This window comes from Syngnathoides biaculeatus, chromosome 9, assembly GCF_019802595.1.
Source record: "Syngnathoides biaculeatus isolate LvHL_M chromosome 9, ASM1980259v1, whole genome shotgun sequence".
Lineage (NCBI taxonomy): Eukaryota > Metazoa > Chordata > Actinopteri > Syngnathiformes > Syngnathidae > Syngnathoides > Syngnathoides biaculeatus.
Genome location: NC_084648.1, coordinates 30,279,077 through 30,294,856, shown reverse-complemented (window position 1 = coordinate 30,294,856; position 15,780 = coordinate 30,279,077). Strand labels below are relative to the sequence as shown.

General features: G+C 41.3%; 1 protein-coding gene and 1 long non-coding RNA gene across 2 annotated transcripts; one reads left to right on the top strand and one right to left on the bottom strand.

Annotated features, from left to right (window-relative positions):
- Positions 1–89: 89 nt before the first annotated feature.
- Positions 90–15,474, bottom strand: LOC133505778 (CD209 antigen-like protein A). Its single transcript, XM_061829222.1, has 9 exons — positions 15,459–15,474; positions 13,340–13,443; positions 9,297–9,386; positions 8,829–8,893; positions 6,282–6,342; positions 5,858–5,956; positions 5,587–5,729; positions 5,404–5,498; positions 90–270 (listed from the first exon to the last, which is right to left on the bottom strand). Exons 2-9 carry the CDS (start codon positions 13,431–13,433, stop codon positions 132–134), a joined length of 786 nt encoding a protein of 261 aa, XP_061685206.1. The 5' UTR covers positions 13,434–13,443; positions 15,459–15,474; the 3' UTR covers positions 90–131.
- Positions 7,161–8,605, top strand: LOC133505779 (uncharacterized). Its single transcript, XR_009796336.1, has 2 exons — positions 7,161–7,463; positions 7,652–8,605. It is a non-coding gene; the product is annotated as an uncharacterized LOC133505779 (long non-coding RNA).
- Positions 15,475–15,780: the final 306 nt, after the last annotated feature.

Sequence of the window (15,780 nt, the reverse complement as noted above, 5' to 3'; positions counted from 1 at the left end):
GGAGAAAATGGAGGGATGGCTACTTCACACAAACAAAATTCTCCTGTGGTCATCAGCAACATCAAGTATTACAGATATATAAAATGACATTTGTCCAGCAATTATGAAGTTTAATCCTCCAAAGAATTGTGTCACACAACCTTTTCACATATCCAAAAGTGTGGTTCTCTACACACGACGTCATTCCAGCTATTGATGTCATTTAACCCTGTTTGTACACAGTCTTCCATTGCGTTTTCAAAATTATTTGGTTCACCTGGAGTCCAGTAGCTGTAACACAAGAACACAAAAATATAATTTTCATTCAAAATGAGAGCAGTATTTATATTCCTTTGACAAAGAAACTATTCCATGAAATTCAGAAAGCAAAGAAAATTTATTTATACAGTATCGTGCATTTAATACACAAGGTAACGTAATCTGCTAACTCAATGTAGTTGTGTATAGAAAGAAATGAAGCGTTGAGACACAAAAGCAGATGTATCCATTTTTGTTGTTTTTGTAGATTATCTAATTTATATGAATCAAAGAATCTACAGAAACAACAAACTCTTCAAATACAAATACAGAGAAGCAATAGATCTGGGATGATAGTCAACCTCTAATGTCACCATTCCAGGGTCACACCATCAGTGTTGTTAAATATGTTATTTATTTATATATTTCTTGGTTCTACCATGACACTAAACTGTCATTCAATTGTAAAAAGTATACAGTATTTGAACGATTCCAGGAGAACTGGAATGTTAGCTATGATTCAGTTATTGATTCTCAATGCCCAACCCAAATTCCAACCGTCGAGTTCTTTGCAGGTTGCGACCGTGATTGGCCAATGGTCACGCAGAACAATGGAGCCGTACCAATTCTTAACTTCTTCTTCTTCTTCTTTTCCTTTCGGCTTGTCCCGTTAGGGGTCGCCACAGCGTGTCATCTTGTGCCATCTTAGCCTATCTTCTGCATCTTCCTCTCTAACCCCAACTGCCCTCATGTCTTCCCTCACCACATCCATAAACCTTCTCTTTGCTCTTCCTCTCGCTCTTTTGCCTGGCATCTCCATCCTTAGCACCCCTCCACCAATATACTCACTCGCCTCTGTACATGTCCAAACCATCGAAGTCTGCTCTCTCGAATCTTGTCTCCAAAACATCCAACTTTGGCTGTCCCTCTAATGAGCTCATTTCTAATCCTTTCCAACCTGCTCACTCCGAGCGAGAATCTCAACATCTTCATTTCTGCCACCTCCAGTTCTGCTTCCTGTTGTTTCTTCAGTGCCACTGTCTCTAATCTGTACATCATGACCAGCCTCACCACTGTTTTGTTAACTTTGCCCTTCTTCCGAGCAGAGACTCTTCTGTCACATAACACACCAGACACCTTTCGCCAGCTCTTCCAACCTGCTTGTACCCGTTTCTTCACTTCCTTACCACACTCACCATTGCTCTGGATTGTTGACCCTAAATATTTGAAGTCGTCAACCCTCGTCATCTCTTCTCCCTGTAGCCTCACTCTTCCCCCTCCACTTTTCTGTCATGCACATATACTCTGTTTTACTTTGGCTAATCTTCATTCCTGTCCTTTCCAGTGCATGTCTCCATCTTTCTAATTGTTCCTCTGCATGCTCTCTGCTTTCGCTGCATATCACAATATCATCTGCGAACATCATGGTCCAAGGGGATTCCAGTCTAACCTCATCTGTCAGCCTATCCATTACCACTGCAAACAGGAAGGGGCTCAGAGCTGATCCCTGATGCAGTCCCACCTCCACCTTAAATTCCTCTGTTACACCTTAGGCACACTTCACCATTGTTCTGCTTCCATCATACATGTCCTGTACTATTTTAACATACTTCTCTGCCACACCGGACTTATGCATGCAGTACCACAGTTCCTCTCTTGGTACTCTGTCATAGGCTTTCTCTAGATCCACAAAGACACAATGTAGCTCCTTCTGACCTTCTCTGTACTTTTCCACGAGCATCCTCAAGGCAAATAATGCATCTGTGGTACTCTTTCTAGGCATGAAACCATACTGTTCCTCGCAGACACTTGCTTCTGTCCTGAGTCTAGCCTCCACTACTCTTTCCCATAACTTCATTGTGTGGCTCATCAACTTTGTTCCTCTATAGTTCCCACAGCTCTGAACATCCCCTTTTTTCTTAAAAATGGCAACTAGAACACTTTTCCTCCATTCTTCAGGGATCTTTTTGCCCACGAGTATTCTGTTGAATAAGTTGGTCAAAAACTCCACAGCCATCTCTCCAAATTGCTTCCATACCTCTACCGGTATGTCATCAGGACCAACTGCCTTTCCATTTTTCATCCTTTGTAGTGCCTTTCTGACTTCCCCCTGAGTAATCATTGCCACTTCCTGGTCTTTCACACTTGCCTCTTCAACCCTCCCTTCTCTCTCATTTTCTTCATTCATCAACTTCTCAAAGTATTCTTTCCATCTATTTAGCACACTATTGGCACCAGTCAACACATTTCCATCTCTATCCTTAATCACCCTTACCTGCTGCTCATCCTTCCCATCTCAATCCCTCTGTCTGGCCTCCGTCGCATCTCAATGTACTGCTTTCGCCTCTCCTCAGTCCTCTCAGTGTCCCACTTCTTTGCTAATCTCGTTCCTTCTATGACTCCCTGTATTTTGGAGTTCCAGCACCAAGTCTCCTTCTCCCCTTTCCTCCCAGAAGACACAGCAAGTACTCTCCTGCCTGTCTCTCTGATTACCTTGGCTGTCGTAGTCCAGTCTTCCTGGAGCTTCTGCTGTCCATCGAGAGCCTGTCTCACCTCTTTCCGAAAGGCCACACAATATTCTTCCTTTCTCAGCTTCCACCACATGGTTCTCTGCTCTACCTTTGTCTTCTTAATCTTCCTACCCACTACCAGAGTGATCCTACACACTACCATCCTATGCTGTCGAGCTACACTCTCCCCTACCACTACTTTGAAGTCAGTAACCTCCTTTAGATTACATCGTCTGCACAAAATATAATCCACCTGCGTGCTTCTACCTCCGCTCTTGTAGGTCACTATATGTTCCTCCCTCTTCTGGAAATAAGTGTGCAAAGTCCACCACCATCTGTCCCTCAAAGTTCCTTTCCTGGATGCCGTACTTAAGCATCACTTCTTCATCACCCCTGTTTCCTTTACCAGTATGTCCATTACAATCTGCACCAATCACAACTCTCTCGCTGTCTGGGATGCTCAGAACTACTTCATCTAGTTCCTTCCAGAATTTCTCTTTCAACTCTAGGTCGCATCCTACCTGTGGGGCATAGCCGCTAACCACATTATACAGAACACCCTCAATTTCAAATTTTAGTCTCATCACTCGATCTGATACTCTTTTCACCTCCAAGACATTCTTAGCCAGCTCCTCCTTTAAAACAACTCCTACTCCATTTCTCTTTCCATCTACTCCGTGGTAGAATCATTTAAACCCTGCTCCTAAACTTCTAGCCTTACTACCTTTCCACCTGCACTCTTGGATGCACAGAATATCAACCTTTCTCATAATCATCATGTCAACCAACTCCTGAGGTTTTCCTGTCATAGTCCCAACATTCAAAGTCTCTACACTCAGTAGTAGGCTCTGTGCATTCCTCTTTTTCATTTGACGATGGATCCGGTTTCCTCCTCTTCTTTGTCTTCGACCCACAGTTCGCTGAATTTCCACCGACGCCCTGCAGGTTAGCAGTGCCGGGCGTTGTTAACCCGGGCCACGACCGATCCGGTATAGGATTCTTTAGATGAACGCTCATATTTGTTTGGCACAGTTTTTACGCCGGATGACCTTCCTGACGCAACCCTCTGCATTTATCCGGGCTTGGGACCGACCTACAGATTGCACTGTTTTGTGCCCCTATAGGGCTGCATTTACCAATTCTTAACATTTCACTATATGTATTTTTTTTTCACTGTAACTGGTAAACGTTAAAGTTCCCCTTTTATCACTGTTCTTGTATTTAATTTTGACAACAATTGTTTACAATTTTTTACTTTGGGAAGTGGGGGGGGATGACTTGTCTACCATTTTTGCTCTCCAAAGTACACTCTGTGCTGTGAGAAGCTTGCTCGTCTTTTGCTCCCATTCATGTTAATGAAACTGGCTGCAAAGGCCATCGTTGACAATGAACGCAAGCTTCACAATTTCATCTGTTCCAGTTGTATTAAATACATATCTATATGGTTAACCTATAAAAACCTATGTTTGGTTTATAAAGTGTTTTTATGGCTGTGCAGCAGCTGGAACTCAACTGAAATGTTGTTCAGCTGAGTTAAGTGTGCTTGTAAAAGCCACAAAGTGGTCTGTTATAACACAGTAGTCTATATGAATATAATTAACAAAACTACACACTGTCACCGATTTCAAATCCTGTTGTTTGCAAGCAGTTTTTGGTGTTCAAAGGATTTTGCATTCAAATGACAAACCGCATAGATGTCAAACTTAAACCACATCATAGACTAGGTTTGACCTATGTTATGCTTAAAACAGCACAAAAAAATGATTCCAACCATAAACGGGACCTTTGATTGTAACACCATGTTAAAAAACAACTTTTAATGACCAAAGTGTAACAAATTGTGTAGAATACAAAGATAATGTAAAAAAGAAGTTGACCAATGTTACGAAAAAAAAAACAACACCTTACTTCGTACCATGTATGTCGAAACAGGAATAAATATTTGGGACTGTCTTTCTGCTTTTAAACATAAAAGCCAAAGAAAAACCAAAACACACATTTTAGGCTTATCGTTTTTTAAATTTGAAATGTGAAGTGATCACATATTCAATAGTTGTATTTCAGTGTAACTTTTCAATGTTAACAATTAAACCGGCTACAATTCGCTGTCTAAAATTCGCCGTCTGTGCCACCAGGCAGAGTTACTTCAGGTAAGAACCAAGCAACCTGCCAATCACAGTTACGCTTTCTTAGTCATTTGACATCACATACTAAGAAAGTGTAACTGCATTGGCTGGCTGTTCGGTATTCAGGAATTTCAGACGACGAATTGTAGCCAGTTGATTTGTGAACATTGAAAAGTTACATTGAAATACAACTACTGAAAATGTGATCACTTTACATTTCAAATTCAAATCCTGTTTTCTGTGGCATTTCAAATTCAAATCCTGCTGGCACATACTGTATTTACTTCCATACTTTGAGGTGAACTAAGTTTTCTGCGATTTGACGATATCTGCTGCGACCTCAAGGCATGGTCGTGTCTCGCATCTCTTTAAAATGCGGGTTTTATACACTGGTACCATATCTTTGGACATTCCATTGTAGTTTTGAAATTGTGACACCCACAGAGATTAGTCTGATTTATTTATGAAAACATATTAAGAGATAATGATAGTGTTTAAGCATTTGAAACATGCGTAAAAAAGTTTGGAACCTTTCTGTCAGCTGAGACCCGTCAACCCATTTCCATGTACCCTTTGTCATTTGCAGGCCAATCCACACCCTCATGTTGAAATTCACTATGAAGGCCTTGTTAAGATACAACACAACACAAAATGTTACATTTTAGAGGTTCAACTCCAAGAAATTCAGATTAAAAACTGTGGCAGAGACAGACCTGCTCTTCTCTGCTGTTGACAACCACAAGGTCTGCATGTCTTTGAAGACAGTCCGCTCTGCTGAGGGACCAAGGTCTTTGTGTTGAAGAAATGTAATACAAACTAGGAGGGAAATACAACCATCCTTGTTGGCGATGGCTATCTTCTCCGTGTTTTTGCATCGACAAACAGATAAACATACAGAGTAGCACGACAACTGATTACAATTTGTCAGTTCAAAGTCAACCATCTTAATAGTATTTCATCCTGCAGGTTCACAGTCAAACTTACCAATAGTTTTGATTTTTTTCTTCAGCTCGTCAAGTGCTTGAGAGGAGTTTGTGCAGGTGCCCTCTGTTGCAGTTTCTTTTATTTTACTAGCAGAATGTACTGAAAAGGCAGAGAAACAGTGCCTTATAAAATGTATACATTCCTGTTTAAATGGCAGGTTTCTGTGAAAAAAAAAAATCCAAAATAAGTCATTTAAAAACTTTTTTCCACCATTATTGTTGCCTATAACTTGAACTAATTTATTGATTAAAAAATATTTTAGACAGTGAAATTACACATAGACTGAACCCATGTAGTTGTTTTATCATCCCTGCAATTACAAGGGACAGAAGGTTCATCAAAGACATTAGGCATAATAAAAAAAAAAAAGTACAACTTAAAACTCAGGTCATGTCATGTCATTATCCAAGCCACTTATCCTCACAAGGGTTGCAGGAAACCTGGAGCCTATCCCATCTAGTTTCAGGAGGCAGCCGGACTACACCCTGAATTGGTTGACAGTCAGTCACATGGCAGATATGGACAGCATTGCTAAGCAGAAATCGATTCCACACTGCCCGCACCAAAGGCAGGCGTGTGTACCACTACACCATCAGTGACATCTTAAAACTTGGTGAGGATAATATGTCAATATCAAACCATTGTCTGCAGTTATCTGCGAGCCTAGGTCGTTAATATCAGGTCACTGGGTAATAAATCCATCCATCCATCAATCCATCCATCCACTTCATTGCCGCCTATCCTCACGAGGGTCGCTCGGAGTGCCGGAGCCTATCCCAGCTGTCAACGGGCAGGAGGGGGGGTACACCCTGAACTGGTTCCCAAACAAGCGCAGGGCACATTGAGACAAACAGCCGTACTCACAATCACACCTAGGGGCAATTTAGAGTGTCCAATTAATGTTGCATGTTTTTGGAATGTGGGTGGAAACCAGAGTGCCCGGAGGAAACCCACACAGGCACAGGGAGAACATGCAAACTCCACACAAACGGGGCCGGGATTGAACCCGGGACCTCAGAACTGTGAGGCCAAGGCTTTCCAGCTGCTCCACCGTGCCGCCTGGGTAAAAAAAATCAATAAAATAAAAAATAATGACATCATTATGACCTATGATCTGGACGAAAGTAGCTGTACAAGCATTTTAAATGAGGCAACATCTGCAAATTTTAATTTTATGAACAGGTGTCAAATGGGGAAAAAGAATGTGGTATTTTTATTTTTAAGTCATTGTTTCAGTGTAAAGAAATTATGCTGGGTGATTTTAGCTCTTTTGAAAAAAAGAAATGCAGACGGAATACAAACCCAGTAGAGCTCTGAGAGCGAAACATATAGTCAAATATTAGAGCGCAGACTCCAAGACAAACATTATACTGCACACAACTGGAATAAGTTGTCATGATCCTGCCGCTCAAGCACGAGCTGTGCGGGTGCCCGCGCAGGTGCGCTGATTGGGAGGTGCACACCTGCGCCTCATGCAGCCTGATTATGCTGTGGATTTATATGACCGCGATGACAACTGGCAGGATCTTCATGTCCCGTTCGTGTGCTCCGGTATCCCTGATCGAACCTGTGTGTACCGACCTTCGCATGTTCTCCGACCAACCTTGTAAGCCTGACTCCTTTGATACTTCTGCCTGCGTTGATTGTTCCCCTGTGTACTGACTCCTGCCTGTCCGCTCATCTGCTCTCTTCGCCCGACGTCCCAACTACCGCTGCTGCACCGGACTGCCTGCTCGATCCCCTACCTCTGCATATAATAAACGTGTCTCCTTGAACTCCCTGGCATCTTCCAAGTCCTGCATTTGGGTCCTACTCTCGCTCCGATGGGACGTGACATAAGTTGCCAACAGAAGTGAGGTCCAACCCAAGTGTAAACGTTTTTAAATCCTAGTTGAAAACTTTTTTTTTCTCATGGTTTTTAGAGTAATTCCATTGTTAATATTTCTTGCATTGTACGCTGTTTTTAATTGTACTTTTAATTTTTCATTTTTTTAAAATGTATATACTTTGTTAGGTGGCGCAGCTGTAAAGCCTCACAGTTCTGAAAACCAGGGTTCGAATCCCGGTCCTCCCTCTGTGGAGTTTGCATGGTCTTACCTGTGCCTCTGTGGGTTTTCTCGGGGCACTTTGGTTTCCTCCCACATCCCAAAAACATGCAAAATGAATTGGACACTCTAAATTGAGCCTAGCTGTGATTGCGAGTGCGCCTGTTTGTCTCGATGTGCCCTGCAATTGGCTGGCAACCAGTTTAGGGTGTCCCCCGCCTCTTGCCTGTTGACAGCGGGGATAGGCTCCAGCACCCCTGGGATGTTTGTGAGGATTAGCAGCTAATAAAATGGATGGAGGGAAACCTTGTCATTTTTGTTTTTCCCCCATTTTAAATGTTATTTCTTTGTTTTCAAATCCTTTTAATCATGTAAAGCACATTGAGTTACCTTGTGTATAAAATGCGCTGTGTAAATTTGCTTTGCTCCTTCGAATGTGTTTTTTAGTCAAAGGTGATAACGATTATTGTAACTATTTATAGACCTGTAAAATACAATAGAAAATGTATGGATTTTTTTTTTTTTGAACGGCTGTCAATTATACAGTATGTACTGAACTATTTTTTTCATACCAGGAGACTAACATTCATGTTGACAACATGGAAATAAAATCCAAAGAATTCTTTGCCATACTAGACACATTTGACCTCTCTCAACATGTTAAGAGTCCAATTCACACTCAAGGTCACAACTTAGACCCAGTCATCTCTAAGGATATTGAGATTCGATCGATTGACATTAAGGGTCTGGCTATTTGACTTTTTTTTTTTTTTTTCATAAACAATACATTCAAACGTTCAGACAACCTCAATGTCTATTAAGAATAGGTACATAAATGAGAGCACCGTCACCAAGTTTATGGAGACTGTAGCTTTGCTACAAACTGTGAATGCTGAGACAGTTGATGAACTTTTGGATAATTTCACCTTGAAAATCTCAAATGCCATGAATGCTGTCGCTTCAGTTAAAACTAAGACCATCTTGAGGTGACCTAAAACAGGGTGGAGGGGCACAAAGATGGTCAAGAGCTTTAAATCAATGTGTAGGAAAGCAGAACATAAGTGGAGAAAAATTAACTCCAAATTGACTAGCCCCTCTACAGACAGTGTTTGTAATTTTAACTAAGAGTTAGTCAGGGCTAGACAGCAACACCTTTTGGAAATCATCAGCAAGAACCTCAACAATACTCCTCCAGCAGAGCAAAATTACAACATTGGAGCCTGGGAGCTGTTAGCAGTCAAGATAGCTCTGTCGGAGTGGAGACATTGGCTTGAGGGGGCTCAGGCTCAGCTTTCTTGTTTTGACCGACTACAACAACCTAGAATATATTAAAAGATCAAAAAGACTTAAACTGTGGTTAACACCAGGAAAAAGAGAGAATAATTTCAACTCACAGGTGGTAAGACGCAATGAAATGTTGAGAGCAGCTTGCAGGATGCACAGGAGTCCAAAGATCACAGCAACTAATCTGTACACGTTTCTTCCTATGAGAGGACACCGCCATCATGAATACAATATTATTCGAGGGAGCAAACATGAGACGTTGAATGAAATGACGTGATCATGATGACCATAAACATGAATGTGTGGAATGAAAATATTTTAAGACTTGTAAAGTGCAATTTAAAACTTGGGGGGGGGGGGGAAACACATTAGCAAAGATAGAACCTTCCAATACTATTTTTATGAACAGTAATTAAAAAGTTGAAATTACAATATAGTCTTAAAATAAAAGCCCAGGCTATGACAGGCTGTTGACAGTTGATGAACTTTTGGACAATTTCACCTGGAAAATCTCAAATGCCATGAATGCTGTCGCTCCTGTTGAAACTAAGACCATCCTGAGGCGACCAAGAACAACGTGTAGGAGCACAATGATGGTCAAGAGATCTAAATCAGAGTGTAGGAAAGCGGAACTCCAAATTGACTATGACCTCTACAGACAGTGTCTTTGTAATTTTCACCAAGAGTTAGCGCTAGACAGCAACACTTCTGAAATCATCAGTAAGAACCTCAACAATACTCATTCTCTATTTGCTGTGGTTGACAAGCTTACACCCCCCCCACCCCCTAATCGGATAGCTCCAGAACTTGTAACAGCTGAAAAATGCAATGAGTTTGCCTCTTATTTTAGTGAAAAAATACAATTCATTAGGTTAAATGTCAGCACAAATCAGTAAAAAGATAGAATGATCTCACTTATGAAGCCACCCAGAGAAAATTTTATGAACTTGTCAGAATTTGACACAGTTGACCAAAAAACTGTAAAAAAAAAAAAAAAACTCTTCAGCAGTTGAAACCATGAACGAGCTGTCTCGACTCAATACCATCTGACTTTTTCAAAACTACTGTGAAGTCAGTGCTACCTGATTTGCAGCAAATAATCAATTGCTCACTTCAGTCAGGCAAGTTTCCCAAAGCTTCTAAAATACCTTCTGTTAAGCCTCTTCTAAAAAACAGAGCACTGGATGATTCCTTGTTAGCAAGCTATAAACCCATCTCAAATCTCCCGTTCATAGCCACGATTCTTGATTCTGATTCTGGTTATGACAATATCCACTTTTTGATCATTTTACTTGCATTGCATGCGGTTTTAAGTCTTTTTTTAAATATTGTTTGTAATTTTTATTGTTTTTATCCCTTTTTAAATGTTTTACATCTTTGTTTTCAAATGCCTTTAATCATGTAAAGCAGATTGGGTTACCTTGTGTATGAAATGACCAATACAAATTTGCTTTGCTTTGTTGTCAAGGAACAGAAATCAGGAACAAGCTAGTCAGGTATCTCTCTGGAGCAAAGCAGTCAATGAGTCATCTTGCATTGACGTATCTATTAGAGATTTATTTTGCATTGTATATTAAAATTGATGTCTTCTTCTTTTCCTTGTCTTTCACTTCCTTCCTTCTTTGGGGCATTTTTCACCTGATACAGCTGACAAGGGTTTCCTTGGTTTCTCAACACTGCCAATTGTCTTTGCCAGTGATTCACTCATATCCTGAAAATAAGTTTCCCTCTTGTCACGAACATGGGGCAAGGGGTTAGACTCAGAGGCAGTGACATGACGATGAGGGGGGTTTTATTCCAGGTAGTGGTGATCCACAGGTAAGCAATCCAAAAAAGGCAAGGTCCAAATACATGAAAACAAGGTCAAATAACTGCTAGGCAAAAACAAGACTTAACTAGACTTGGCTGTGGTGGCACAGGAGCACTGGCTGTGACAACGAGGCAAATACACAACAAGAAGCTTGTATACTCGCATAGACTAATACAATCTCATACAAAGAACTAGCAACTAGTTATACAACACACAAGGCTGAAGTCTATGGCATAGTTAAAACCGTTGAGGCGCAAACGAGGCAGTCGCCCAAAGGGCATTGGCCTGGCCACCCGCCTGACAATAATTGATTGGACCTGAACAATTCGTTAAATTTAAGTGGGATAGTGCTGCGTTGCTGGTTAAAGCACCCCCACGTATCAAAACAACATCCACTAGTGTCTGCAAGTGCAATTGAAAGACGGGACTGATCAAATGTACTTTGTCCACAGTAAATGATTAAAACCTTTATTTCAAATTAACTGTGTGTTTGGGGAATACACTACATTTCTGGCCTTCAATTTGTTTCTTTTCTGGCTTTGAAGAAAGAATCCATCCGTCCACCCATTTTCTTTTCTGCTTATCCTCACGAGGGTTGCAGGAAGAGCTGGAGCCCATCCCAGCTGTCAACGGCCAGGAGGCGGGGTACACGTTGAACTGGTTACCAGCCAATCGCAGGGCACATCGAGACAAACAGTCACACAATCACACCTAGGGACAATTTAGAGTGTCCAATTATTGTTGCATGGTTTTAAGATGTGGAAGGAAACCGGAGTGCCCAGAGAAAACCCACACAGGCACGGGGAGAACATGCAAACTCCACATAGGCAGGCCCGGGATCGAACCCGGGTACTCAGAACTGTGAGGCCAACGTTCTACCGACTGATCCACTGTGCCGCCCGAAGAAAGAATCAAGAATTAAAAAAATACATTAAATCAACAATAAACGGTGGCATGGCGGCTGACTGGTTAGCACATCTGCCAAACTTTTGTCAAATCCACCCTTGCCTGTGTGAAGTTTGCATGTTCTGCCCATTGCCTGCGTGGGTTTTTCTCTTCCTCCCACATTTTTAAAACATGCGTGATAGGTTTACTGAACTCTCTAAATTGCTCGTAGGGATCAATGTGAGTGCAACGGGTTGTTTGTTTACAGATGCTCTGCGATTGGGTATACAGATCGTGTATCTATGTCATAAAATCACAGGATTTTTAAGTCGCCATATTGTTGGTCAAACAAAGCATTGTTGAAAGTTTATTCAGTTGAGACTAAACGAAAATGTCTTATAGCACGACACCCAGAGGTTTGTCCAATACCGTTAACCATTTAGAAGGTGATAGTAAACAAAGGTACAAAATTAGGACATGGAGTCCTCTCCTCCATACACAGAAGTGTATTGCTGCTACACATTAACCTCTGTAAACCTCTCTGTAACAGACGTTTTGTTTTGTTTTTAAATACGCATTGTTCTCAAATGAGTCAACTTGGCGTTATAAATCCTTCTTGATCATTTGAGATCTAGAAGAATAATTCCGACCTGAAATGAAATCATCACTACACAGGCGTGAGAATTTCGTTGGGCACCATCCATCCCTGTCATGAGCATGGCTTGCCCATTGCCAAGAGGGGCTTGGCCACGCCACTGCTCTGAGCGGTGACCAACCCTTGCTCATGACACATCCCATTTAATTGCTGAAATCCATTGATCTTTTCTCATCTTTTCAGCTGGTGTTCTATAGAATTATATCTTTGAAAAACTGTCTCGTCTACTGTGACAACCAACAGCTCAACAGGTCTCGGGCAATTTGAAAAATCTGCTCCGGTTCAACGACTCCTGAACTGCCGAGCGGCTTTGTTTGACCTGCAATATGGCGCCGTAAAAATGGTGACGTCAAGTGCACAATCTCTCTATTCGCTTCTCACCTAGAGTCAGTTGGGATATGCACCAGCACAGCCTTGACCCCAGGGAGGATAAGTGAAAGCAAGCAAAATAAAATGGAATAAATAAAGTATGAATAACTTAACAACCTTAACAACAAGTTATTGTCAACAAATGAAAGCACTGAGTTTAAAAGAAAAATAATGCTCTGTGTTAGATGAAAGTGCAGCAGTGCATGGAGAAAAGAACTTGCAAGTAATGTATTGATCTCATTACACAGGTATGATAAATATCCAGACAAATGTTTGTATCGGTATTATTGTTACAGTATTAGGAAGGATCCGGTCAGCACTTATTGAACCAAAACATTCCTCTGGAAATGTGATAAAAATAAACCAAATAGTATTAATGTAAAGACGAAATTAAGCACATTAAGATTGCTCAAACATTCTTACACAGTATTTACCTGTCACTGCATCTGTCTCCCCTTGGCTTGAAGTGCGGGGCATGTTCACATAGTCCATCTGCACTGAGACTTCTGTGTGATCAAATCTCACCATGTTGCATCTGCTTCAGAGAAACAATGACACAGGATGGTTTATATTCTCTCATTCATATGAAAAACACTTTGCCTTCAAATTTAGATCTGTCACCTGGCAGCTTGTTGTTGTTATCCTTGCTCACCACTGAGTGAATGTGTGACATGTGACTAAGACATTGTTGAAATGTGGGAAGTTCCCTTTTTAAAGGAGGACTTTGTTGAAAAACAGGAGTGGGAGGACATATTGAAAGTTAGTAGATGAGGGTTCAGCGTTTCTTTGAATGCCAAAATTATCCACAGATTTCACTTAGAAACATCACTAAATTGGAAAAGTATTATGGAAATTCCTCTCTCGCTCAGACATTCCAATGACCCCGCCTGGAAAACTGACAGCCAATCAGCGTTTGCCACAGCTGCAGTGCTTCCTGTACTGACCCCCCCATTGCTCGTGGATACGTTTCACTGAACAGAGAACATCCGCTATCTGTGATTTTGTGGCTGATTTTTGTGAAAAATAATTACAAACAAACAAAAATAACATCTACATGTACAATGTTCAAGCCTATGCGTTTAAGCCAAAATACACACAGGCGGAACTTGACATGTTGGAGAGGGGGCGTGACTCTGATGAAGGAGCACAACAATCACAAAATATGGACCTCGGAGATCTTCCAGACAGGCTCGTTTCAAAAGACTGGTGTTCGTGTTCTCTTTGTGACCTAAAGCCAACTGTGGTGGAATGACAGTGCTGTCATGAGTTTGAATAGGTCGAACAAAAAATGGAACATATCAGAATGAACTTGCATCACGATCAACATGTCTGCATAACCTCCTCTGATAGATATAAAGTTGTTTGGACAAAGACGTGTTACAGATCAATTTACTTATGATCCATGATAGTTTGATGAAAGGACCACTTGTACATCCAGTGGAAAATAGGAGAGTACACATTTTTAACGGTCCTGGAGTTCTATGTGAATGCTAATATGAATACTATGTGAATGCTACGTGAGCTATATGAATGCTATTGGCTATCTCCAAAATGTATCAAAAATGAGAGCTTGTTTTCTGAGTACAGTGTAGGACTATCTAATTATTTATTTATATGTGGAGTATTAAATGCAGAAAAAAATAGAAATTGGGACTTCCCTAAAGTGATTACACGTATATATCCATCCATCCATTTTCTCAGTTGCTTATCTACAGGAAGGTCGCAGGAGTGCTGGAGCCTATCCCAGCTGTCAATGGGTAGGAAGCAGGGTACACCCACGCAGACACGGGGAGAACATGAGAACTCTACCTTGGGAGGTCCGGGATTGAACCTGGGTCCACATAACTGTGAGGCCAGCACTTTACAGCTGAACTACCGTGCCTCCTCATAAAATATCGTGTTGGTTACACCGGCACACTGTGAAGCCAACGCCTTACAGCTGTGCCACCGTGCTGCCTCATAAAGTATGTTATTGCTTATACAGTAGCGGCACAGGAGGCTATAGCTAGGCAGCTAATAACCAGTAATGGTTAGATGCGTGCAAATTTCCCCGGCTGATGAACGAGCCACAACAGTGACAGCTACAGCTTTGTCCCATCAGGTTGACCCCACGGGAGGTTAAGAACGATAAATTTGGGTGCGTTTTCTCAGTTTTTTTGCAGTTTGGTGCATGACACGTCTGCATCTTAGCCTAGTTAGAATCAATGGTCTCTCATGCTAAGCACCGGCAATGTCACGGGGCAGGGTCAAGGACGTTTCTTCCGAGTCTGGCTGTGAAAGTTGGCACATATTCAGGTTTTTGCTTGGATTTAAAAAATGTTCTTTATTTTCCATTTTTTCAATTAATGTCCAAAATATATGTAATAATAATATTACTTCAGATTGAAGGGTTTATTGTACATGTGATTTTTGTACAAAGTCCTCCTTTATGTCAAATGATAATTATGAACCTCAGTCTCTTAAGCAATAAAAAGAAACTTCAAAATGAGTAGAAAGATTATAATATTAGTTCAAAATAGTAATTAACAGTGGCGGCCCTTTTTTAACACATACCACTCAAGACACACCTCTTCTTCTTCTTCTTTTCCTTTCGGCTTGTCCCGTTAGGGGTCGCCACAGCATGTCATCTTTTTCCATCTAAGCCTATCTCGTGCATCTTCCTCTCTAACACCCACTGTCCTCATGTCCTCCCTCACAACATCCATCAACTTTTCCTTGGTCTTCCCCGAACTCTTTTGCCTGGCAGCTCCATCGTCAGCACCCGTCTACCAATATACTCACTCTCTTGCCTCTGGGCATGTCCACCTTATCTAAACCCTCAGGTCAAGAAAAGCCTACTAGAACATCAATAATTTATTTGGTGGCAAGTGTGTGC

Coding starts and splice junctions, on each gene's coding strand:
- LOC133505778 (XM_061829222.1), bottom strand. CDS start 13,433: ATGGTGAGATTTGATCACACAGAAGTCTCAGTGCAGATGGACTATGTG. Junction 6,343..8,828: donor TGGCATTTGAGATTTTCAAG/GTGAAATTATCC, acceptor CAACCAATTCAG/GGTGTAGTCCGGCTGCCTCC. Junction 5,957..6,281: donor CCAGGTTTCCTGCAACCCTT/GTGAGGATAAGT, acceptor CTGCCTTTTCAG/TACATTCTGCTAGTAAAATA.